At 37.0% G+C, this 27,578-nt stretch overlaps 1 protein-coding gene across 10 annotated transcripts in view; it reads right to left on the bottom strand.

Moving 5' to 3' along the window:
- Nucleotides 1–27,578, bottom strand: part of PIKFYVE (phosphoinositide kinase, FYVE-type zinc finger containing) — a 76,637-nt gene that overhangs the window by 8,943 nt on the left and 40,116 nt on the right. For 9 of the 10 annotated variants that reach the window (XM_082396307.1, XM_082396301.1, XM_082396300.1 and 6 more), the window contains 19 exons: nt 27,260–27,367; nt 23,942–24,082; nt 23,144–23,270; nt 21,748–22,907; nt 19,886–19,986; nt 18,620–18,691; nt 17,778–17,949; nt 15,579–15,757; nt 13,514–13,627; nt 13,016–13,124; nt 12,757–12,911; nt 11,770–11,860; nt 8,507–8,567; nt 7,490–7,627; nt 6,549–6,669; nt 5,665–5,760; nt 4,037–4,120; nt 2,837–2,934; nt 1,028–1,192 (listed from right to left, as the gene is read on the bottom strand). In XM_082396307.1, coding sequence (XP_082252433.1) covers nt 1,028–1,192; nt 2,837–2,934; nt 4,037–4,120; nt 5,665–5,760; nt 6,549–6,669; nt 7,490–7,627; nt 8,507–8,567; nt 11,770–11,860; nt 12,757–12,911; nt 13,016–13,124; nt 13,514–13,627; nt 15,579–15,757; nt 17,778–17,949; nt 18,620–18,691; nt 19,886–19,986; nt 21,748–22,907; nt 23,144–23,270; nt 23,942–24,082; nt 27,260–27,367 — 3,292 coding nt within the window. The remainder of the gene's footprint in view (nt 1–1,027; nt 1,193–2,836; nt 2,935–4,036; nt 4,121–5,664; nt 5,761–6,548; nt 6,670–7,489; nt 7,628–8,506; nt 8,568–11,769; nt 11,861–12,756; nt 12,912–13,015; nt 13,125–13,513; nt 13,628–15,578; nt 15,758–17,777; nt 17,950–18,619; nt 18,692–19,885; nt 19,987–21,747; nt 22,908–23,143; nt 23,271–23,941; nt 24,083–27,259; nt 27,368–27,578) is intronic. The other variant, XM_082396305.1, reaches the window with a different exon arrangement.

Genomic DNA, 27,578 nt, shown 5'->3' on the forward strand with positions numbered 1-27,578 from the left:
AGTCTGAGATGCTTTCTTTATCATATACTAAGATATATGTACAATATAGAAAATATACTAGTGTCTACTTCAGAGCTATTTTTTTTATTTGACTGATTTGTCTGGCAAACCTACTGCCAGATCCACTCTAATTATTGTAGAGTTGTAATACATTTTAATATCTAGAAGAACAAGTCATCCACTAAGTTTCACATTTCAAAATTATTTTTTTCAAAGCACCAATGCCTTCCAAGGATCAGAGCCCAATAGCAGCCTATAGAATACTTAACGCATATCTTAATTACTGATGAAAGCTTATCATGCAGTTCCTATTTTTTAAACAAATAATTCATGATCTAACCCAGGGGTTGCCAAACTATTCCTGTAAAGGACCAGATGGTAAGTATTCTACTCAGTTGCAACTACTCAACTTGCCGATATAATGCGAAAACAGCCAGACAGTAAGTACAGGAAAGGGTGTGCCTGTGTTCCAACACAACTTTATTTACAAAGACAGGTCAGCATAGTTTGCCAACTCCTGGTCTAACAACCCTGTATTCAAACACAATCAGGTAGATATATTTTTTAAATATCCAAATGAAGGTGGGTATCAACAACTTCCACCTTACAGAGACTGGAAAAGAAAGGAAACGTCCAAGGGGGTAGTGGGATGAAAACATTTGAATATATACTGTGAGCTACGTAGTGAGACAGATATTTTACATGTATAATGTCACTTAGTCCTCAGTAAACCTTAGTCCTCAGTAAACCCAGTAAACCTTGGAAGACACTGCTTTTCCAGTTCATGAGTACAGAAAGTAAGGATTTCTGATTCCACCACACAGTAAGTGATAGCAATGACATCTGAAACCAGTTGGATTCTCCAAGCGCCATGGTTTTCCCACTCTACCCCCACCAAGGCGTGAGAAGAGAGGAAATGCCCTGGTCTCAGCAATAGAAGCATCTACTTCAAGCTACAAGGAACATAAGCAACTAAAATAAGTAAATCGAAACCTAGAATAAGCATATTTGGTCTCCTTTAACACACCTTGAGGCTCAATGCCTTGATTCTCCGTTCCCTCCTTGCCCGTCTGCCCAACCTGGTAGTAAGCACTATCTGCTCCACGTAAGGTCTCTCTCTTCTGGGAAGAGAGATCAGGGCTTTTCCCTGCTGTCCCTCGGAAGAAGGACAACATTCCAGAAGCCTTTTTGGCTAAAAATAAGAGGTAACATATTAAGTACAGGTCACTGCAGGTAGAAAAATAAAAATTTTCAACTCATTCCTTTGTTAGCAGTAACCATTATATGAGAGTAATAAATATGAGTAACACTGATAGTTTTACTTGCACAGATTATTATTCCACATGTTTTATGGGATCTTTAGGGGGCAGTCAAGTACTCTTATCATCAGAAACATAAAAGAAGAGCAATGTTCAGATAGCTATATATCAAAATGTGAGAAATTATATAGAAGGCCTTTTAAAAATATCTTTCCAAGGCTGTCAGAATATCTTCAGCAACAAGATTAAGTTACGGCTGGGTTCTTACAGTATCGCAGTATAGTTAAATAAACTAATACAAAACAGTATTCCAAGCTACAATGCGTCAAAGTTAAAGGTTTTTATATCATCTGTCTTCCTACATTTCAACAGAGCAAAATATACAGTTTTAGTTTTAGCATTTTTCAAAAATAAGTAGTACAGGATGACCAAAAATATCACTAAAGCTTGCTCTATACTTTTATTCTTAGTTTTGAGCTTCATCATATCACTAATACATATGATCCTAATCTTGTACATTTACCATTAACAAAACCCACATCAAATGTCGATCATGAAGTGCTTACATAGGGCAGCAGACACCATTATGGCCTCCTTAATATCCAATCCCACCTTGTTCCTTGCTAACAGAACTCCAATTTTGTTTGAGGCAGCAATGTGTAGAGTCCCAGGAAATGAATCATGATTTATTTAAGCCAACCAGGACAATGCTGCTTACCACTTTCTCAGTCTGCTTTGCAGGAAAGGGTGGCCATGAGACTCACTTCTAACCAATGAGATTGAAGGGGGAAGGGAATTTCCCAATAAAAGAGAACAGTTGCAGCTTGTACGTCCCTTCCTTCTGCCTCAAGTGCAGAGGTTAAGTGGGACATTTTTGACCATGAGTAAAACTTAAGAGAATCAAAGAGAAACTACCCCTATGTTGTCATGACAATGCTGAGTAGCTGAACCAATGCTAGCAACTGTCTACCTGCAGTTGCTATCTTAGAAAAATAAACTGTCATTCAAGACCCAATAGTCACTTGAGTTTTCTGCTACTTGTAGTGAATATTCCTAACTGACAAAGTCAAAGAGATCCAAGTTCAAATCCCAGCTCCCCATTACTTGTGTAACCTTCAGCAAATTGCATTATCTAAGTCTTAACTTACTTTCTGAAAAATGGAGATATGTCAAATAACTCTTATGGGGTTATTATGGGAATTAAAGGAGACAATACATGAAAAGTTCTTTTCACAATGCCAACAATGCTGCAAAAACAAACAAGCAAAAACTGCTGTTATATTTCTTCAGTTATATGCTTTAAACTGAAAGCTCTAGCCAGGAAGGCAGATTCTCCTTCTTTTTGCATAGACCTATGAGTTTCTAGGAGTTTCAAATTCAATAAACTTAAGGTAAGAATCAAAGAAAAGTGAAATATGTACAAAACAAGATATACAAAAAATTTTACATCCATATTGCATTTCAAAGACCAGAAGTAATATATCCTTGCCAGAGGGCATTTCTTATTTAATGTGTTTTCTTCTTCAAACCACAATTACAAACAAAACTATGAATTACTTCTCTATTTGTAATCTTACTTGGTTGTGGTTCTACTTCTGCTGTACGGTTTGTCTGTCCTCCACTGATCTCAGGTAATCTAATAGGGCTGCTACTCTTTGGTCTGCTGTCTAAAGTGCTAAAATGAAAAACAAAAGAAAAGTTGGTTTTATATGATTCAGACACAAAATAGCAAGTACTCTAATTCCTGTATTAATCTACCCCCCACCTAACCCCACCTACAATATCAGAAATCTGCTTCATAATTTATATAAACACAGGTTAGCATGGAAGAAAAAGGCTTGAAAAGTCTACTGGGCTTAAGAAAAAGCAAAATGTAAAGCTATAAAAGCGTATGGAAAAATATATGAAAGTATAGGCTCTTATAATATTTTTCACAAGTCTATCAGAGCTATATTAGCATCCATAAGTCCAACAATTATGACAATTTCTGTCTCAAATGTCTAAAATACTGAACACACTTAAAAGAACTGGTTTGGTGGGGGGCTGTTTTATTTTTTAACTGTTAAGATCTTTAATTATTATGGAAAATTCATAAATACTTTAAATTACAAAATCAAGCAGTAGTTTACTAATTTCAAAGTTACTATTTTTTAAATGAAAACGATAAAGAGAACTTAAAATGTTAAAAGTTTAGGGCTTCCCTGGTGGCGCAGTGGTTGAGAATCTGCCTGCCAATGCAGGGGACACGGGTTCGAGCCCTGGTCTGGGAAGATCCCACATGCCACGGAGCAACTGGGCCCGTGAGCCACAACGACTGAGCCTGCGCGTTTGGAGCCTGTGCTCCGCAACAAGAGAGGCCGCGATAGTGAGAGGCCTGCGCAACGCGATGAAGAGTGGTCCCCGCTTGCCACAACTAGAGAAAGCCCTCGCACAGAAACGAAGACCCAACACAGCAATCAATCAATCAATAAATAAGAACGTGAATTTCTTAAAAAAAAAAAAAAAATGTTCTAAAAAAAAAAAAAAAAAGTTTAAATCTGCAATACACAATGAACTTCTATGACAAATTATCAGAAAACTGTATCCTAAGAGACTTCTTAAGGTCTTTTGCTATACCTGAATTTTGTTCTATCAACTATTGGCTAAAGGATGAGTGCCACTGACTATATTCTAGAAACTTTTATATTGACAATAAGCTAAAATAAAATTGGAGTTGGAGCACCTAGAAAATGATGACGTAGCTCAATGAAAATAGATTTTACTCAATAGCAAATCACCTGTTTGTTGGAAGCCCTTCTTCAGCACTGTTCCGCAGAGTCACTTTGGACAATTCCTCTAAGGCATTCCGGTATTCTTTACAACTTAGGGTAGAAATAGGTTGAAAAATGTTAAACATTATGGTCTTCTTTTAAAGAAAATCATATGCTTTAGAATAAGCTTTGCATTGTAGAAACACAATCATTGTAAGCATCCATAATTAAACAAACACGAGTTAACTAACAAAAGTTATCAAGTACAAGCTTCATGAAGAAGGTCAATGTCTTCACAAAAAATAATACAAAATACGACCCGACACACCAACCAGGCTCAATATCCTAAACTATGATTGTCAAGGTCTCCACACTAACATTTAGATCAAATGCCTTCAGGGGTTGAACAACTAACTGAAAAGCATGAAACTTCACCATTTAGTATAATAGAGAGGAAAGGAACTTAGAGTACTTTTCAACTTAAAGGTACTGAACTTTAAGAAAAAGCATATTTTTTTAGTTTGCACTGGCCAAAAAAATCCAACTCTTGGACTAGCAGTCTGGAAGCCCTCATTTAGATAAATCAGATGTTAGGGAACAAGGGAAGCATCTTAGGATTTATTATTTTTCCAAAACATTAGAAAAAGGTGACCTCAACTAGAAAACTTGCTTCCTCATAGTACAAAATATATGTTTTTCTTGGTTGACTTTCTTGTCTTTCTTATCTATTAATGTAGTATGTCTAACCAATAAAAGGAGAAGCAAATACTATCTTCATAAACGTCAAAAGGCAAAGATAAAAAATTTATCATATGGAATCTTCTAAAGGAAAAAAATTCCTCATTATCCAAATAGTAACTCTAAACTACATAAATGCTGAAGCCTATAAATCTATCTTGTTTACCCCTGTATACCCAGTACCTAGTATACCACACATTGCAGACATTCAAATATTTGTTGATAAATGGACAACTTGTAACCAATATTAAAAATAAAATTTTAATTTCAATGTCTTCCAAGAGGAAAAAAAATGTTTTTATTAAACATCTTAGATTCTACTTAAACTAGGTTCTACCACTGCCAAGATACCATTAAGATTAAAAAGCTTTGTTCTTTTAGACATGATATATAAATATTTTTAACGAGGGGTCCTTCTTTAAGACACATGATAACTGTGGGCATGTAAATGGGTTAAGGCATAGGAACAGCATTACTCTAAGTAAGGAAACTTTACCTGCTATGTGTGGGAAGCAGGAAGGAAATGAATGAAGAATACAAAAACAACATTCAGATGATATAAGGCAGATATGTGCCAAGTATTATGCCAATAAATAAAGCAAAGGAAAGGATACAATGGATACATAATACAGAGAATGGTTAAAGGATATAAGGATTAGTAAATAACTTGCCTAGTTAATTTAATTATTAGAAGCTTAAGAATCATCCTGTTATTATTTGGGTAAAGAGTACATTATCAGATACAAAAAGAATAAGCTGTCACACCCAAAGAATATATTCTTTTACTTATATTTAATATTTTACATTTACTTATATTTTGCTCTACTCTATGTAACAGAATTCAAAATACAGCAATTAATAAATACACATAAAATATAAAGATATAACCATAGGTGAAAAAGCCCCATGAATAATACCTGAGAGCAAAAGCAATGATGGAGCTGGGCTCCTTCTCACAGACTGCAATGGGCACTCGTTCATGTTCATACATTAAGTAGTGTTTATCTGGATCACTGTTCAATATTTTTAAATACATAAATCAGAACAAAATTAGCAGAAAATCACACATACAAACCATTAGCACTATTACAAGTAAATCTCAGGACAATTTTAAGTTAACTAAATAATGTACAATTACAAGAATATAATTAAGCCAAAATGTAGGCAGAACTTGAACAAACAGCCAAGGAAAATACATCAACAGAAAGTTTTTGAAGACAACTGAAAATTATCAGAATTGTTTTTCAAATCAGAGGGTTCTGGAATCATCACTCCAAACAAAGCTTTCCACACTGGCAGTGTAGAAAGCCAGCCTATGTTTTTCCCCACTCTTGAGTGAGTCCAGTACAAACAAGATAACACAAAAACTTGTATAGCCATTGCAATTCATCATCACTATTAAAAAAGCATCACGTCCCAGTAAACTACTGGGTCAGTAATAGCCTCATATACAATCAGCAATATGTTTTTATGATTATGAGATCAATAGATGTAGCAGTATATCTTAATAATATATATATATAAGCAATTCTTTTCAGAATCAGTACTCTTAAGCATTAAGTAATATTAGTTAATGCTTTTTTATCCACTCATTTACTATATAATGATTACATGTTCTACAAATCATATTATACCAAAAGACATCTCTTTTACTATGATGAAGTATAATTTTGGATTGAGAAATACATATATACAGTTAAATAAACATATTTAAATATGTAGAGAGTATATCTATAGAGAGATTTTTTAAATGAAGTAAAAATAAAACCACCCAACAGCCACTGGCTTTTATAATACTTACAAAGGAAACGGAATAGGGTTATAGCTGTTTCCTGGAAGCAAATTTGCAAAGATGGCTTTCATGGTTGATTTTTCCTTCACCTGGCTGTCTGCAGATCCCAGCAAATGTCCATCAAATACATCTAGAATGAAAAATACTCTATTTATACGTTAATATTCAGAAAGAGTACAAGAAAGTATAAAGCGTCAACTATATTTCATTTCCTTTTTGGAACACAGACATGTGCACACCATAATTACCAATTATGGTGTAAGATTTTTGATCTAGGAATAATGACTATCAAACAGGAAGCAACAGTGAAGCATACATAGCACTGACCCCAAGTGGCTCGTTTTTTTTTTTTACATTTCAACATGTTTGAAGTTGAGATCATCCTGCAACCGATGGCCTCTTACCGTCACAGGGCCAGGCGGCAGCCATGGCGTAATTACTGGCCGAGCATGCGTGAACTCAGTCACAGCTGTTCCTGTTGCCACTTCAACTCAGTTATGCACACTGTGGCTATTACATCTGAGCTTAACTGCAATTTAAAAGTTATTTTTAAAGTTTACGCTACAATTAAGTAGTTGGTGCTTAAAAACAGAAAGCAAGGAAAGCAAGAAAAAAGGTATAAATTTGTTATTAGTAAAACAAATATTTGTTGTTAGACAAATGGCTGCAATTTCTCTTTCTTTCTTACAAGGCAAAAATCATGTGCTTTAATGAGACTTAAGAAAGTAATAGCCCCAGAAAGTAGATGAAGCTGAATAACATTTTGTTACTGAGATATTTACATGTCAAGCAGTGCAACTGAAGAAGGGATATGGTAAAAAGCTACATCTAAAAGAGCCCTTTCAATAGTAAAAACTTTAAATCATAAGGGCTAAGAAAGCACTGTGTCACAGCACTTAGCGTGTTTGTCTCTACTGGATGAAGTGCAGTAAAAGTGACTTGACCTGTACCTTCGGAACTGCTGGCGGTATCAAGTTCTGGAGGCCCTCCCACGGCCTGCTCAGGCACGCCTTCGGGAGGAGTGGGCAGCTGGAGGTGGGGGGAATTGGTGGAGCTCTGACTGGACAGGGTAGCTAAGAAGCGGTCCTCTAAAGAAAAACAGAGTGCAAATGAGTCACTTTAAAACATTATGTCCATTTCTATCTAACAGCAATGTTTTTAAAATGCCAACTCCTATTTCTACTTCATAAACCAAAGAATTTTAGCTTCTTAAAAGTTACGTAGGCCATTTCAGTGCATATTTTAGAAATGGATACAAAAATCCAGACAGGTTATATGACTTGACCCCAATCAGATCTTAGTGACAGCACTGTGACTGGCAACCAATTCTGGCTCCTATGCCATATTCTTTGCACTAGACCATAATGCCTACCTAAATATTAGTTCATTCAATTTAATAGAGAATGCAATTATGACACTACTGGGGGGAAAAAATCACATGCTTATTCTCAGGGGGGAAATTCACTTACTTATGATAGAAAAATGCCAAGAATTCTGAGTTGAGCTCTTGTTCTACAAAGATAGTCTAAGTAAATTTCCCTACCAATTTTCTAGGAAAGCACCTAGAAAAGTTACTCTATGAAATACTAAGGAAAAATTAAGTCTGGAAAAGATTTTAGTAATATAAAAATATAAATTAAACTTTATAAGATTTTTTTCCATGAAACCTGGCAGTTGACTTCGTAACAGTCAAGACAGAAATTCAGTTTCCTTTTGTCTTTTTGTTCTTTCCCTAAAAGCAGTCTACTCTATTTATCATGTACTTCTATAGCCTAACTTATCTTATGCAATGTACTTTATGATAATCTTAAACTTAGAGTGCTATAAACGTTTTACAGGAAGTAAAAAAAAGTCTATGTCTAATTGCAACAGAAAAAAATTCTCAATATTTAGTAGTTAAAAACAACTTATAGACTAAGAAATGTCTTAAATTCAATGGCAGGTGATCACCAGACTCAAGGACCAACCTTTTTCCCCATTCTGAAGTCCTGGAGAAGCATTCCGTGGAGATGCATCCATTGCGCTTATCTGTAGAGAACAAAATACTCTGTTCTTAAGGAAACATTAAATTTTAAATTTTTAATTTAAAAAAAAATTTTTTTAACCCAGTGAATCTTAACCATTTTGGCCTCAAGACCCTTTCAACCTCTTAAGAATTATTAAGACACTCAGATAGCTTTTGTTTATGTGGGTTATATCGTCCAATTTTTCCTTATTAGAAAATTGAAACTGAAAAAGTTATAGAACATGCATTTATTAATTCATTTAAAAATAACAATAATAAGCCCATTACGTATTAACATAAAAAACATATTTTAATTAAAAATAGATTTTTAAGAAAAAACTGTTAAGAGTGGCAGTGTTTTATACTTCTACAAATACTTTAATGCCTAGCTTAATAGAAGACAGTTAAATTCCTCTCTGACTTCTGCATTTAACCTGTTGAGCTATATTATTATGATTGAAGTATATAAAGAAAATCTAGCCTCACACAGATATACAGTTGAAAAAGGGAAGGTTTCCCTGGTGGCGCAGTGGTTAAGAATCCTCCTGCCAATGCAGGGACACGGGTTCGATCCCTGGTCCAGGAAGATCCCACAAGCTGCGGAGCAACTAAGCCCATGAGCCACAACTACTGAGCCCGTGTGCCACAACTACTGAAGCCCACGCGCCCAAAGCCCATGCTCTGCAACAGGAGAGGCCACAGCAATGAGAAGCCCGTGCACCGCAGCAAAGAGTAGCTCCTGCTCGCCACAACTAGAGAAAGCCCGTGCGCAGCAATGAAGACCCAACACAGCCGTAAATTAATTAATTAATTAAAAAAGAAAAAGAGAAACCTTGTGGAGCCCTTGAAAAGGGTCTTGGACCCCCAGGATCCTTGAACCATACACTTTGAGAATACTGTTCTAAACAGTGGCTCACAAACCCATTAAAGCATCTAGGAACTACTTATGATTATCCATTAAGCCTAGTAATCTCTGATTACCCACTGGACTTTCACAAGTCCCATTATCCATAGATAAGATACATTTTAAATGACTATCAGCCCTGTGTACAATTTCATTACAGAGTCATTTCTTAGATTGCTACTTAAAATGTTCTTTGATTTGTTCACCATACCAGAGAGACCTCCCTGGGCACCCTATATAAAATAACTCAGCATCACCTACTCCCCTAGCAATACTCTCCATTTCTCTTAATTTTTTCTTCATAGCCTTGTTTCCATTTGTTTTTTAAATGTTTATTGGTTCATCTGTTTATTGTCAGTCTCATTAGACAAACGCTCCATAGGGACAATAACTATGGCCTTCATTCACAAACGTGAATTCCTTGCACTCAGAACAGTGCCTAAAAGCACTCAAGAACTATTTATCAAATGAATGAATACAAAGGCAGTGCTACAGATTGTCAAATCAACTTTCCATCTTTCAGAAAGATAAATGATTATCAACTGACTGATTTTGTATTTTCAATTCTATGTCTCAATATTATAATGAGAGGTCTTACACCACTAGCTTCACTGTTTCATCAGTAAGCAAACAGAAAGGCCACTAGCAGTTTGTGATAGCCGTTAATTGTCCTAAACTACTTGGCAAATACTAATAAATCATCTTCAGTAATTCTTATTCTTACTCTCACCTAAACTTTAAGGAAAAGTGATTCCTACACAGTTATTTATGAGACAAAAAGGAAGAATTCAGTTACACAGTGTTACTAAATAACACAAAGATCCAAGGCACTGGAACCCATCATTCCATGAAAATACTCTGCTACAGATACTACACACTTGTACAAAAAGATATTCTCTCAAAAGCCCTCATAACAGAATATTAAGCCCTTATAATATACTGACATTAACTCATCTGTTCATGGTTAGCATGGTAAGCAGAATTCTGTGATGGCCCCCAGGAACTCCGCCCCCTGGCATACACACACACAGTTATTCAACCAAACATTAATCCAGATACTGTTGTGAAGGGATTTTACCATATATGTAAGGTCCCAAATCAGTTAACCTTAAACTACGGAGCTTAACCAGGTAGGCCTGATCTAATCACATGTGCCCTTTAAATCTGTGTCCAGAGGTCAAACACAGCAGAAGAATTCAGAGATTTGAAACATGAAAAGGATTCAATCCACTGCTGTAGGCTTTGAAGATGAACAGAGCCACATGTAAGGAATCAGGCAGCCTCTAGGAGTTGAGAATCATCTCTAGTCAACTGCCAGCAACAAATGGGGGACCTCAGTCCTATAACCACTAGGAATTGAACTCTGCCAACAACCTAGATGAGCTTGGAAGAAGATCCTGAGCCTCAGGTAACGGCCCTGGCCAAAACCTTCATCTCAGTTCTGTGAGCAGAGAACCCAGCCACACTGTGCCAGAGTCCTGACATACTGTGAGATAATAAATTTATGTTTTGGGTCACTAAGTTTGGGGTAATGTGCTGTGCAGCAAGAGAAAACTAATACAGTTAGGAAAGGTTAATTAAATCAACACGTAGAACTAACCTGGTGCAGACCCCTTAAGAAAAGCTTCTCACTTAAGCACAGAGATAAGAACACCCAAAACTCATAGTAAATTAGGACTCTATTATACACTCAGCACATCCACACCTTCTCCTTTATAGCACTTACTGCCTCTGTGATACTATCCTCAGTGATGCCAGTAGACAGTAGCTTTTGATAAATGTTTCCAATAAATGAATTATAATGTATTTTATTTCAGGCTAAGACAAAAAAAATTAATCCAGGTCACACCACCAAGAAACCTCATAACTTCAAAATTAAAAACTCCTACTATTATTAATAAAGTATATATTAAGCTACCACTTTATTTTTTTTTGGCTGCGTTGGGTCTTCACTGCTGCACGTGGGCTTTTCTAGTTGCGACGAGCGGGGGCTACTCTTCGTTGTGGTGCACGGGCTTCTCATTGCATTGGCTTCTCTTGTTGTGGAGCATGGGCTCTAGGTGCACAGGCTTCAGTAGTTGTGGTTCGCGGGCTCTAGGGCACAGGCTCAGTAATTGTGGCACACGGGCTTAGTTGCTCCGTGGCATGTGGGATCTTCCCAGACCAGGGATCGAACCCATGTCCCCTGCGTTGGCAGGTGGATTCTTAACCACTGCACCACCAGGGAAGTCCTTAAACTACCACTGCTAAGTGTCATAAGAGAAATTAATTATATCTATACCAATATATATAGGCCCAAAGACAAAACTACATTTCATTACCTTGCTTTCTTCCCCTTGCCTCAGTCTTCCAGGACTTGGAGGAACTGAAGGCCGCTTTCTACCCTTCTCTTGCTGGAAAAGGTCCTGCAACCTATAGTTAATGAAAAAAAGGAAAAGAGAAAAGAATATGATTTTCCTTCTAATATCTTGAATAATGTTTACACATATTCTCCTTATAACTTTGAAACCACAAGAATTAGATTTTCCTATTTCAAATGCAATAGATTTTAAAACTGTACATAACTAAGACTAAATTTTTGTTTTCTTTCTAATCAATTAATCACTTGTTACTGATACAACTATAGTTATAAAAGAATAGCAAGTTATAATGAGACAATAAAACATAACGTAAAAAATACGGGTGTTAAAGACCAACAGACCTGGGCTCAAAGCCGAGCTCTGACAATTAACAGCTATATAACTTGGGCAAATCCCTTAGTCTCGTAAAGCCACAGTTTCCTGTGTAAAATGGAATCAGTATATATACATTGTAGGACTCAAAATCAAATCAAAGAGTGCATGTCCATCTACTGCCTTACTTAGTGCCTAGCATGATCCAAGTGCTCAATAAATAAATGCTATAATAATCTAACTGAACTTTTCAATAAGCATTAAAGGGAAATATTTCCCCAAATAAATATTTAAATAAAGGTACAAGATACACAAAATAATAGAGTTGAAAGTCATGGCCTAAAACCCAATAATCACTCCATGACATACTAATACAGATAAATTAGATTCAGTAAGCACACACACTGTACTTGAAACAGCAATGAAGGCTACTCTCATCTTTGTTTTTTTTATCTTCACAACCTACACTTTAAAGGATGAAAGAGGTGGAGGGTGGTAGTGGCAATAAAAATAAAGCTCCTACAACTTGAGAGTAAAAGGAAACATCCGAATTAATAAGGACATTTACATCAAAAACATGATAGCAGAGCAAATTTTGCAATAATATAAAGGAAACACCAGACTGCAAAGTCACACCTGTTATTCCAAGCCTGCAGCACTTCGCAGAGGCTTTGTTTCTTGGCGATGAGTGACTCGAAGACCGACTGCAGTTGCTGAGGGGTCTCCACAGAGGAAGACAGGAGCCGTGCTTGCATCTTCTCAGTCCAGTTCTTGAACTCGCTTTCTTCCATCTACGAGGAACAGAAAGCACTCCAGCAATCTGAGACACACCCCAAAAGGAACCTCTAACAAGTTCACAGCTAACATTTGGGTTTCTGTCAGAAAAATGAATTACCTCTTTTTGTGCAAAGATATCTTCCATTTTCTCCTCTCTTGTTTTGCTAAATGTATCAGTTTTCAAAGATGCGAGTCTTTCATCCACAGCAAGATATACCTGTGAAACTCTAACAATATAAATATAAACAATATTAAACACTTTAGAAAAGTCAGAATCAAATTGTCTAACCTCACACAAGTAGAAAAAAGATGTACACACAAAACTTTACCTAGGTCTTACCTAATTAAGAATCACATACAATTTTGCAGAACAAAAAAGGACGTATATCAAAATTTTAATAGTTGTTATGCCTGAGAGCGTTTGACTTCTTTGTTAATACTTTTATGAACTGTCTACACTTTTCCTTTTTTACATCAGGCATATATAACATACAATTAGAAAAATAGGTTATTTTTGTTTTCAAAGAAAGCTAAATGAACAAACATGATATTTAAAATAGTTTAGATTTCAGGCAGTACTAAACAAAAACAGATGATCAAAGAAAATAAAACTTACTTTTGAAAGAAGTCCTTCAGATCCTGAAGAAGGGACACTTTTAGTGGCACCTGACGTTTAATGAATATTTTGGGAAGTGGAACACACACTTCAAGAAGCCGAATGGGAGAATAACTGAGAGGAAAAAATACAAGTAATAGTAGAAAAGTGAAAAATATTTTAATAGTTTGAGTAGAGGTGTATCATGACAGCCAACTAAGTCCTATGAGGTGCAAGAGATCATAAAGTTTCTATGAAATGGCATTTTTAAAACAATCAAAAATACTGAAGGTAACTTTCAGACATTACAAATATCCTCCCCAGTTTTAAAAAGATTTTGTTTTATTTTTCCCTTGCATTGTGATGTCATCATTTATCCCCCGAGGCCATTCTCATGTGCTTTAAAAACAAATGACTGGGATATAAACCTCCATGAATGAGGAGAGGGACTCCTTCCTACAATTAGCTTAGACACAGGTATTCACTACCTTCTCATTTCCCAAGGATTCTTTTTGAGTTTCCTTTCCACCTGAAGTTCATGATGTCTAGTAAATGCTATATCCCACCTAGGCCCTAGGTTCATGGTTAATAGCTCTTGCTTAAAAAAGGAAATAGGGTTCAATTACAAGTATTTCCTATTTGTGTGCCTATTTGTGCCTATTATGTGTCAGATGCTGTTTTAGGTGCTGAGATACAGCATGGAGTAAGGGCCAAAATTCTTGCTCTCGTGATTCAGGAATAATAAGACTTCGGCGATAAACAAAAACAAATACTTAAAACATATCTTACGCCAGATAGTAGGTGCTACAGGGCAAAATAAAGCAGGAAAGGGAAGCAAGGAGTGCCAGGGGTGAGAGGGAGTCAGGGCAGGTGAAATCTGAACAAAGACCTGCAGGAAATAAGGAAAAGTAGGCAGATATCTGGGAGCAGGCAGCTCAGAGACGGAAGATCAAGTGCAGGGCTCCCAGGTAGGAGCCTACCTGACATAGCTGAGGTCCAGCCAGGAGGCCAGTGAGGCTGAAGTACGGTGAGCGAGGCGGGAGTAGTAGAGGGTGAGAAGCCAGAGCATGTAGGGGCTCACAGGCCCGTAAATGGACTCTGGCCTTCACTCAGGGTGAAACAGACACCCACTGGAGGCTCTAGAGCACATGAGTGGCCTGAGTTGATTTTCATATAACAGGACCACTCTGACTGCTGTGTTGAGAACAGGCTGCAGCGGGTTAAGGCCAAAAGGAAACTGACTGAGGTTAGTGCCATAATCTAGTAAAAGACAACAGAGGTTCAGTCCAGAGTGGTAGTGGTGAAGGTGCTGAGACATGTTCTGGGTATATTCTGAAGGCAGAGCCCGAAGGCTTTCTCAAATCATTTAAAAACAAGTGTAGGGCTTCCCTGGTGGCGCAGTGGTTGAGAGTCTGCCTGCCAATGCAGGGGACATGGGTTCGGGCCCTGGTCTGGGAAGATCCCACATGCCACGGAGCAACTGGGCCCGTGAGCCACAGTTGCTGGGCCTGCGCGTCTGGAGCCTGTGCTCCGCAGCGAGAGAGGCCGCGGTGGTGAGAGGCCCGCGCACCGCGATGAAGAGTGGCCCCCACTTGCCGCAACTGGAGAAGGCCCTCGCACAGAAACGAAGACCCAACACAGCCATAAATAAATAAATAAATTTAAAAAAAAAAAAAAAAACAAGTGTAAATACCCATTCTTTGAACTAGTGATTTTAGCTCTATCCGGAATATCTGATTGCCCTTATGCTAAGTAATGTCTTAGCAAAAATTCTGATAAGCTCTCATATGGAAAAACAATGGTTAAGAGTAATACCTGCAGTAGCAAGAATCATGGATCATGACTTGCTAGCTCTATTTGTCAGCTGTACGCTCTCTAAGTTAGGGTGATTATAATACATATTTCTTAAAGGATTAAATAAAATAATAACACTGAAAGCTCTTCACAGAGTATGGCCCTCTGCCTTTGCAAGAGTGGGAATGGGGAACAACACACACCAAAAATTAATTCAATCTAGTAATACTGGAAATGTTACAAAGCCTTCCAGGGAGTATGTGATTGTGACAAGGTCGCTCAGACTTCTTACCTGAAAGATGCCACCATCTGGTTATAGGAGAAATACTGGTGATAATCATGGTGGATGGAGTGACCACACGGCTCAGCATTGGCTCTACGGGTGTACTGGTGCCCATAAAACCTAAGTTCAAGGTATTTTGCAAATGACATGGACCAGGACTCATTGGAAAGAGCAACAACTGGTGTTACCTGAAATTCAGCATAAATTGTTATCTAATCACATATTGAGAATCTCTTTTTTAAAAAACAATGTATTTTCTTCTCTAGTACAAATCTAGTGTATTCTGACTGCAGAAAACTAGAAGAAGAAAAAAATGCTTCGAGCTGAGTGGAGTTACGGATGGCTGGGGAAAACTGTCTTGCCAGTAATCCCACTACCACCATCAATATGCTAGTATGTTTGCTTTCTTTCTATACATGAATACATATATGCTTAGCTGGGATGTTTATAAATAAAAACTGTTCCCTATAATTAGCTTCATAACCTTTTTTTATTAGCAATATATCATATTTTCCCACATAGAATATTCTTGTACAATTTAATTTTTAATGGCTGCAAAGTATCCCATAATATGGAATTATTTAACCAATCTCTATTGATGTGCATTTAAGACATTACAAGTTTTTCATTATTTTGATGAACGTCCCTGTTTGTGTGTGTGTGTGTGTGTGTGTGTGTGTGTATACACTTATAAATATCCATAATTATTATTTCCTTGGAATAAATTAATGAAAGTGGAAATTGGTAGGTCAAAGGGCATGAACATTTATATGGTCTTTGATACTTTCTGCCACATTGTGTAAACCAGTACACCTGTTTCAGGAGACAATCTCCAACAGTATCTGAGAATATCAATTTCCCTACTTTCTTACCAATCTCAGGAATTATAAATCTTTGAAATGTAACTTCTTTAAAAAATAAATAAATAAAAACACATTCCACTTATTTTATTTATTTATATTTATTTATACTTCTTTGATTATTACTAATGAGTAAAATGTATTTGCACATGTCTACTGGCCATTTGTATTAAATTGCTTTGTCACACCCTTTGCCCATTTTTCTATTATCATGGCTTACAGAAATTTAATAGTAAGTATACTAATATTTGGTCATATATATTATAACTTTTTTGGACACCTAAAAGTTTTCATTTCTGTGTAACAAAAACTGTTTACCTTTTCCTTTCTAACATAACCCCAAAGGCAGAAGTTTTTGTTTTAAAATAAAGTGCATACACCAAACATGCAAGATATAAAGATCGAACTTAAGTTATTCATTTAGTTCACTGGTCAATCTACAGAATTTCACATATTCTACAACAAAATATTGCCAGCTGTCTAACAGCAACTAAAGGCCTAGAAGAACAAGTATAAAAAGACCAGTCATTGCAAGAAATGATCTCATGGCTCTATGTTCCTACCGAAGAAGGCACTACCTTTGACTTTGCCCTCCTCAACCTCTGATACTGAAATAGGTTGCACTATTATTTTATCTATAATTCCCATATGTGCTTCCAAACATACACTCCAAAATAAGCCAATTAAGATAACAATGAAGTTAAATTTGGCATATGCTCACTGTAAACAATTTGAATAAAAAGTATATATTAAAAACATAATATTGGCACCAAATATTCCCTCCAGAGTTAGAAAAACACACAGAAGAAATAAAACACATGGTTCTTTCCTCAAGAATGTATATGAAAACCAGCAGAGATCAATTAAACATGGTCTCTCTTCTGTATGTCTTAAGATAGAAATGTTGACATAGACTTAAACTTACACAAACATTCTAGCATACTGTAATCACTGTAAGTCTGTCTTCCCCGCTAGAGGACAGGAGCCTTACCTTGTTCTTCCTTCATTCCTAGGGCCTAGCACAGTATCTGGCACCTAGGTGGTGCTCAATAAGCATATACTGAATGAATAAACAAACATAATGGAGAACTGTCAAGATAAAATCTCCATCTATTTTACTGGACATGGTACCTATGTTTTATATAATGACTGATAAATCCTAAAATGGAATCTTTAGGAAACAAACATTAAAGGGAACATACAGCACTAGAAGGTAAAATAAATAAGAGCCCAAAGACAAATACTAAATCCAAAAAAATAGAGGCCACCCTCCCCACCAAAAAAGAACTATATAAATATAGAAATTAAAGATACTATGTGATGTATTACAGCAACAGGGTACACTTACCTGTTTGCAGATTCTGCACCAGGAATAGGTGAGAATTGTATGCTGATATCCAGGTACTGGAGAATCCAACTCCTTCAGGATTATCTGCACACAGCCTTGGCCATGGACAAAGCGTCGAATGTGATGCACCATGGGGGTATCACAGAACATGCTAGGACACTGATAGGAAGGCCTTTGACAAAAAGAAAGTCCTCACATTAACCACGAAACCGAGGAGCAGTGTATAGTGAATCCTGGCTAATCAGGACCACTGTAGAGAAAGTGCAGCATCCTCTCAAGAGTAAGGATGACTGGGGGATGATCTGCTCGGGGTACGACTCATCCTTCTCAGAGCCTGCAGCTGAACATCCTGCCTTCAACCACATCACAGTGACAGGTTCCACTTGTTAAGCACCTTCTATTTGCCAAGTATTTCTAAAACATCATCTCATTTTACCTATTAAAACTCCTGACATTTGTGGAGTTTGTTAATACCTATAAAGAGGGCTGGTAAAGATTAAACTACTTGCTCTTTGTCATATTAAGTGGCAGGTGATAGCTCTAAGACTTAAACTGAGGTCCTTAGCTTCTCTTGCCTCTCATTTAAATCACTGTGAAAACAGACATTCTAAAAAAAAGTCTGTGGGATTGAGGGCAATTAGATGGGCAAAGATCTGAGGAATGAACTGGAGAAGACATGCTGGGTTGAATATGAAAGGATTACTTCTCTGTATAGTAAACCCTGGCACGTGGCAGGAACAGGAAGGTCACACAACAGTGCTCCAACTCATGTTTATATTTAGGTTGAAATTCTAGGCATCAAAAAAGCATAAATGGAACATAAGGAGAAAATTGGTTCTTACCGGAAACAGTATCTCTCTAAAAATATTCCTAATGTAAGATCATTTTTTCCATAAAATTCCATTGTTACAATCCTAAAAGAAAAGATTTCTTAGAAACATATCATATGAATTACCACCCAGCAAAAGATATTTCATGAGACTCCAAACTGATACCTGTTAGATCTGCTTATAATACAGTATTAAAACAGGTGCTACTCTTTTGTTGTTACGGAACAGGTTTTACCTCATCTGATAGACCAGGTTTGTACTAGCCATACTACAGCATCGTATCCATTCCCAGTCCATTAGTATCCTATGAAACTACTTAATCAGGATGCACAAACTGTAATATTAAATGAGTAAAACTGATCTGAGTTAGGAAGAAGTAAAAGTTTCCCTCACAAAGCCTTAAGCCCGGTCAGTATAAAATGGGACTCCTGCCTCTGCTCTCTAGTCCACACCATTGCTGAGCACGAAGAGCAGCAGCTCATATTCCTCCAGGAAAGGCACTTCTTAACTTTATACCCAACTTATAAATGCCCACAAATAAGAGAGTTCAGCTATACATACCTGTCGAAACCCACATCTTATATCAAGCCTTGACCTAAACTCCCAGAGAAAATTCCCATGGGCTCACCCAGCCCCAAGTCAGACTGCTAGAGCTCTACTGATGCTGGAAGAATCCCTGATCTCACTGGTAGAAATAAGGGTTTCTGGTGTCCAAAATTAAAATACGGAACACATTTTGTCATGGAAAGTACTCCAAAAACAAGCAGTTATGTTCTTTAGTACTTTTAAAACTAAACTATGTAATAACTAGGCTTTTGTGACTATTACTGGAAATAAATTATAACATTATAAAATGTGTTTCTATCAATCTACTTAGAATTAAGTTTTAGAATAAAACTTAAGACAGAAGACTGACTGCTCTTATGAAAACGATGCCTAAAAAAAACCTGCCTGATTTGTACATGTTATCAAAATGCTTAAAACTAGCTTTTATGTATCAACTTTCTCACTTTTATAACTACAAATTTCTCTTCCATCCCTCACATCCGTTTTCACTCTCACTAAAGGTACTTTCATTTACTTCTACCCATGAACAAATAAAAATTTCATATGTAATTCACAAGTTCTAAAGTTCCATCAATTCACATATGACCAGCAGCATGCCATTCACCTAAAAACAGAGCCTAAAGGCTGAACTTTGTTCAGACTTGCTGGAATTCTATCCTCAAGTACAATAGTGGGGGGGGGGGTGCAAGGGGGGTGGGCAAGGAACCCTACCACGGACTGACGCAGGCACTGGGAGCGTTGCTGGACTGGGCAGAAGAGCTGCTGAAGAGCACGCACAGTCTCTGGTGGTTGGCAGGATTCAGACAGTCCACCTGCAAGAGAAGGAACATCCAGATGAGCACCCGCAGGCCATCACGCACTCCAACCCCAAGGCCCATCTCCAACATCCGACACACTCCACTCGATTTGTAAAGCCTCTGCCATCACTACAGGGTGAGTTTCAGTGAAGATTCAAAACTACAAGACACTAAATATAAGGAAGAAGAGCAGTTAGTTTTTGAGGTAAAGCAATCCAAAAGGTTTAAGTGAAATGTAAACATACAAATAGATGTCTAAACAGCTTGTTTTCTTAAATACTCTTATTTTTACAAAACTACATTAAATTATCTTGGAAGTAGTTAATTAAATATGAAACAGTCTGAATTGATAGCTGGATATAACATCCACCTGAGATACCCAGAAATCTAAATCCTAAGGTATTTATTTATTTGTACTTTATACCTGTTTTTGATCATTACAAAGGTAACACCTGTCTCTGCTGAAATTCAAACAGTACAGAGGTATATGAAGAAGTTCATGAAGTACTTAAAGCCTCTCCTCCTTTGATGCTGCCCCACCTCCCAAACTGACAAATTTGACTGTATGGTTAAAAACCATGTACTTTTGCTAGCTCATACACATAAACACACAAAAACACCCACATAAGTATACACAGGTGATTTTGGTTTTTTACAAAAATGGTTTGATGCTACATATATTAAAACACAATTTGCTTTTTAACACTAGAAAATATATCATGGGTTCTCTCTGGGTCATGAAACGAGATCCAACTCATCCTTTTAACAGCAAACAATTAGAAATAATGCTTCAGTAAACACCCTTGTACATATATTATAATAAAATGTAAGTATCCTTATACCAAATGCTTACTTATCTGCAGGAATAAGTTATAAAAGATAGGAATCCTAAGTCAAAAACATATATGTGCTCATGTAAATTTAAAAGACCTCCCTATCACTTTTAATAAGTTTACATAAATGTATATAAACATAAATTTATTTAAAGTTTATTATAAGTATTTTTCCATACCTCACTAACCATGGCTCTTATCACATTCTTTTTTGCCAATTTCATGTATTAAAAACGGTGTACCATTATTTTTTAATCATTCCCAGACTTGTGAAAGTGAACATCTTTTTGTTTTATTAAAAAACTATTTCCTCATCTAGAGATAAATTTGTTCATTAGTTTTATTACCACCATTATCAATAATGTATCCATGAATAAATCTTACTTTTTTTAAAACACATCCATTTCCTACAATAAACTTCCAACCCTTACTGTCCTGCTCATTGCCATTAAAAGGATCAAGGACGCATCACACTAAACCCAAGTCATCATGCCAGAAATTTTAAGCAGCTCCACGCTGCCCCCCTACCTCAGAGCTCCTCCTAGTTTACTGTGAGCTTAGCCTGAAACCCTCAAAATCCAGTTTCATTACATTACACTCCTATTTCATACATTTTAAAGCAACACATAAGCCGAAAGACCTAGACAAAAAAAAAAAGCATAGAGGAAATATTTAATAAATCTGCATGCAATTTGCCACATTTGATTATATTTACCCTGCTATAGCAGAGATTTTCAACACATTTTTTTTAAAGACCTGTATGTTAAGTAGATTTATTTATTTATTTGGCCTCACCTCAAGGCACGTGAGATCTTAAGTTACCCGACCAGGGATCGAACCTGCGCCCCCAGCAGTGGGAGCGTGGAGTCTTAACCACTGGACAGCCAGGAAAGTCCCCAACACATTTTAAATTTACACAAGCACACAAAGTGGTCTTGCTCACCTTTGTTGACCACACTGCATCACTTGTAATCAACCCTTTCTCTTCGTCACCTTCACTTTTGCTTCCGGATTTGCCACTTGAAGTACCCGATGCATCCTTAGAATAAGCGAAAGGGTCTGAATTTTTCTGCTGAATTCTTCCTCCTCTGGCCCGATAATCGGCCAGCATTCTCCCCAGGCTCTGGCTATCACCCAGGTGCTCGGCAATTCTGGTGCTCACTAGCTCGTGTGAGGGCAGGACTTGAATAGACTTGGCCTGAACACTTCCATTCATGCCCTGAAGGCCAGAGAGATCCCTGAGCATCTGTTTCTTCCGCCTGCTCTCCATTTCTTTGAACTCTTTATTGAGGAGAGGAGACCAGTAAACCTGCTCCGCAAAATAATCTCGGGTAGAGCATCTCATCCCCTTTTCAGTTAAAAGGAAGGGCTCCCGGAATGTGATTACTGGGGAGATACAGAGGATCACATCTTTCAATTCCTGTTTAAAGGTCAAAGAATAAGTCTTTCGTTTATCTTCAGAGGAGGTAACTTCCTCAGTAATATACAGGCCAGTGTCATCCTGTAGAGGGTCTCTGAAGGCTCTCATCTGGCTTTTGGGATCCTGCAGCTCCTCTGTTTGCTGCAAAGCCTCTGGCTGCTCGCTGCCTACGGCATCCTGTTGGTCGTCTATATGGAGCGGCAGCAACGATTCCGGTACCGATGGAAAGAGAGCACAGGGGGCGCCTGCTGGGCAAGCTGCTGTGGCATGCTCTTGATGCTTCGAAGAGGCAACATCCTGTGGCACACTTTTAGTTTCCTGATCACCCTTCTCAAACAGAATCCTTGATTCTAGCAAACTGCTATCATCAGAGGGCAGAAAGTCCGGAGGGAAGTCAGGCTCCCGGGGGAGGGGACTTCCGCTGAATGGCTCTTGTGCGGCCCCTTCATCCTCCTGTCCCTCAATCAGAGAATGGAAGGAGGGGTTTGGTGTTAATGTAGGAGGCATAGCAAATTCATCCATGAGGAAGGAGATTTCTAGTTGAGAATGATAAGCTACACAGATCATAAATATTAGGATCTCCTTAACTCGAGCCAGCTCATAATCAGAGCCTCCTCTAAGCTTGATTGTACAGCCCAAGTGCTGTGGACAGCCTTCAAAAAACATCAGTGTTTTGGTTTGTTCTACAAATAAACAAACACAAGGTTAAGAAGGCTTAGGTGGCAATCCAGAAGTCCAGACAGAACTCACCATCTTAACATCTACCAGAGAAAAACCCTTAAGTAAAACCACAGTTGCCTGTCCTCATTTAACCACTGCTAATAGCTATTTCCTACTAAGTCAACCTTGTAGTACTGATGAATTTATTCATGTCCTCAGGTCCCCAATTCCAGGTAAATCTATACTAGAGATCACTCACCATTAGGCAACTGAAACATCTGCATGTAAAATTTGTGACAGGTGCCCAGGTGAGGTTTTGTAAGCAGCTGGTCCATCGACATCACCAAATCACCTTGGGTCATCCGACTGATTCGTTCTAAAACTTGCTAGAACACAGAACAACATTATATTACAAAATTAGACAGAGAAGAATAAAATTCTTAGAAAATTTAATATGAAAAAATAATAGGAACATATGAAAATGCCCTCGCAATGAATTTCCTTGATTTTAATAATTAAATGACTTTTACTGACTCTAGATTAGTCTACACTTAGAAATCAATATGTGCCTACTAAAATAAACCATATTCATATTAATGACATTATCAAAAGACATTTAAGCATCATGCACTGGCAAAAGGTACTGATTCAGGGGCGGAGGGTGGGAAGCTTCCAGGAGGGTGGGAAACTTCCAGAACTGACCTCTGTTCTGAAGAGGGTAACTTTTCAAGGGAGAGAACATTTTCTGCTACAAAATGAAGTCTCCACAAATACTACTTATTAACTAATGTCTATTACACCTTTGGTCTTGTAGAACCTATGATGAGCATTATATAACTCGTATGAGTGCTATATGAATCATACTTTCTTCCAGCCTAAGATTCTCCAGTCTTATAAATAATGAAATCACTGCCATGCCTGTCCTACTTTCAATATAGATGGCGCAGCAAAGAAATAAATAATTAAAGATCCCTGCATATCTACCATACATGCATATAAATTTACAAGCCGTGATTTTTTTTAAATGATATAAAAATAGAAAAATAAGAACACTCACTGATTTTACATTAATGACCAAAGTAATGCCATGTTCCAGTAACATATCCTGAGCAATTCGAGATACCGTTTTCTCAACTAAAACCAATGTGGGCCGAACATCAACTATTCGCTGAACGTAGTTCTTCAAGAATTCCCTTTCCTAAGTAAGATAAATCAAAATTATTATGTGTGGTACAATTCAAGATCTAGACATGTAAAAATATCAGGATAGTTTGACTATTAATATCAAATTCCGCCTAAGTTTTCTTTGCCCACAAACCACTAATAAATGTTTCCTACTAAGTAAACACTGTAGTACTGATGTGTTAACTCATTTCTCAGGTCCCCCAATCTCAGGTGAAACTATGCTAAAGATCACTTACCATTGCTATAAGCAAATTAACTCAAACACAACCAAGAATATTTTTCATCATTCTAATCTGCTGATTATGCTGAAAAGAGTTTCAGGAGAAATTTCATCCTCCAACCCACTAACTTTACTTTGAAGGATTTTGAATTCTTAATAACCTATGACATAAAAGCCAAGAATCCAATTAGCTAGCTCTCAAAGGTTATAAATAAATAAATAAAAAACCCTAACCCTAAATGAAAGCAATTTCTAAACGTTTTTAATATAGTTATGAATTCCCCCTTTTACAATCTGAAAGTAACCAGAATATCTCTTCTTTTGGGTATCTGAATAAATAACTCTCTAACAGATGCTATTTCAGCTACTTACTAATTTCAATCTCCGAACAGGTAGTATTCTACCTAGAACAGCTATAGTTAAAAATTAAAACATTTTTAATACAATTTCATCACAAAGGCTTACTTTCAAAGCAAATGAATATTGTAAATAACAACCAGAGTTAAAACAATATAATTCATTAATTGTTTTATAAAATTTCTGGGCTCAGAGAGGTGACAATGGAATGTGGGAGCACATCTGTCACTTCTGCTCCCTATGCCCAGTGCTTTCTGAGTAAGACTGTATTCATGGTCAGTGCCACCAGTAATGGACGAGCCTATTCCCTGCAATGAACCTGCCCTGTTAAGGAGTATATTTCTTCTCACCCTTCTCTGTTTTACTGATAGAAGTTGCACATTTTCAAATTCCCCCATTATTAACAAAATGGAATTTTTTTTCCTTGAAACGTGTTAATTTCCTTCTCTGCTTACTAAATTGTTATTTAATGACATTTTAAATGATTTTATTTGTGCAGCTCCAATAAAGAATAACTAAAATAAGTTGATTTTTTTTTTTTTTAAGTTTCTGGCCTCTGATACAGGGATAGCAAATACATTTCCTCTCAGTTCCAGCTCCAGTCAACTATTATGATTATACATGAAGCACCATGCTAAAAAGGGGTCCTGGGAGAGGCTCAGCAAGTAAAGAGTATCAGAAGGTAGGCCAGGAACACAACGGAGCAGCGGCAGACCAACAGATCTTGAGGGCCGACCTTGTGAAGACAGTATGGCACCACAGGCTAATTATCTCTTTGCCCACTGTTTCTCATCCTCCTTTTTCTAACTGTCTACCTTTCAGCTTCTTCTTTGATTGGTTATTCCACAATGAGTGGACCAAAAAAAGGATTAAAAAAAAGTCATATCAATTGATACTTTCTATCAATTCAAACTAAAAATTTTAATAGGTCAGAACTTAAAGATATAATAAACTATGTTTTATAGCACTGATGAACCAGATGCTTTAAATTATATGAATTAAATCATGTTTACTAATATACATTGCCCAGAGCACAGAGCATACTTCTCTAACATAAAGATTTTAGTCTGTTAACCTGGTCGTAAGGGTGGAGTTAAAATAAAGCAGATAAATTTAAGTATAACTTTTTTGTAACTAAATATCTATGGATTCTGATTATTAGTTCATCAACTCCAAGACATAAAATTTTACACATTTTAACATCTCTGCAATTAGGATGCACCTTGCAATCCATGTGGTTGTGACCTAAACCTAGAAAAGTCTTTCACTGACACCTTCAGTGAGATCAAGAAAAGTCCCAGCATCACAGTACCTTAGATTCCATGAACGATAATTGTGTTTCCCCTTTTTCCTTATTTCAGTTGTCAGTGAAAAGTCATAGTAAATAAGAGCTAGAAGGAATGGTATAAATCTAGCTGAAACCCCTCACTTTACTGATACACAGCTGAATTCCAAAAAGGAAACAGTCCCAGTTAACAGAGTTCATTAAGCAATAGAGCAGAGTTTCATAACCCATGGTGCCTTTCACCACAATTAAGTTTTTTCTGTTGCTGTCTACGAATTCAGAACAAAAGTGATTAACCACTCTTAACCACTCTTGAGAAAATGTACCTATCACCTATGAATTTTCAAGCAATGCTTTTCCTAAATGTTTCTGGAACTGAATGTAAGTGTTTCTGCTATAATAGGAATACACATTCCTGAAAACTTCCCATTTTGAACAACTACAAATTAATTAATAGCATTTATGGGAGAAAAGAGGTTGAGGCAGACCACTTTTAAAACTTATGTAACTTCATATTCAGAGCACTAACAAGAATAAAAATTGGTACCTTGACAGAGAACTTGGACAGCCCAGACAGGCAGCTCAGTGTAGCTGGAGGTGGCCTCAAGGGAAATTTAAAATGTACAAAAGCAAGTGCAACAGTACAATTGGAAATGGAACTCTGAACAGTGAACGCCTAAGAGCCATCCAGGACCAGGGGTTGCATCTCTCTAGGGAGAGAACTCTTCGAACAGGAGCTCACTTCTAATTTCTTAAAATAGAGCTAAAAGGGTTCCTGCCTTTATAGGAGCTGAGCTGTGGCTGATTTTCTCTCCAGCTGAGGGTTATAATCCTACCGCAGTTTTTCTGGGCCTCCTCACTTAAGCAAAACCAGACAGAAACTGACACAACTTCCATCTGATGTTATTCCCTTTTACCAACTGTGTGTAAGCTACTTAGTGTTCTAGAAACATGTGTTTTAGTAGAACAGACTGTATTAAAAATCAGGTATTATCATTGGGAACCTGATTAAGCTAGAGAAATCCTTAAAGCAAATCCATGACCCAGGTGGGAAGGAAAAACAGGATTTGGATTGTCACTTTTTCTTCATATATTCCCAAAAAGTCATGTGTTGCCTTTAACACTTTGAAACTAAAAATAGTGACAGAGGTTTTGGTAAGCTTCTAAAGTGTGATACATAAAAACATCTTTTATAATAAATTTTTCAAATGAAACAACAGCAATTAAGTTTGTCTGTCCAATTTAACCAGCTGGAATGCGTTATAAGAGCTGGCAAGCATCATAGTACGCAAACATCCCTCCAGATTACTGTTTCAGTAAGTTCTTACCTGAAGCACAATAGGATCAATGCAAGTAAATTTAGTTTCTTCTCTGTAGAGATACTCAATGGAACACTTCAACAGAAGAATTTTGGGGTTTTTAATAGAAGAATTCATCTAAAAAATAAATGAACAGTTTGTTAAAACTTCGAAGTTTGCACCTTATAGTCCTCCTTTAATCAACTTTAAATTCACACTGTTCATAATTCCTCTTAAATAGATGATCTCATTATATTCATATTAAAATACTCTCATTTAGTTCTTTTGTGGTATTCTCTTACTTTTTTTCAAAGCAAATTATTAGTTTAGGGCTATGCAAAATTCTTCA

The sequence above is a fragment of the Balaenoptera borealis genome (assembly GCF_965194805.1).
Source record: "Balaenoptera borealis genome assembly, chromosome: 6".
Lineage (NCBI taxonomy): Eukaryota > Metazoa > Chordata > Mammalia > Artiodactyla > Balaenopteridae > Balaenoptera > Balaenoptera borealis.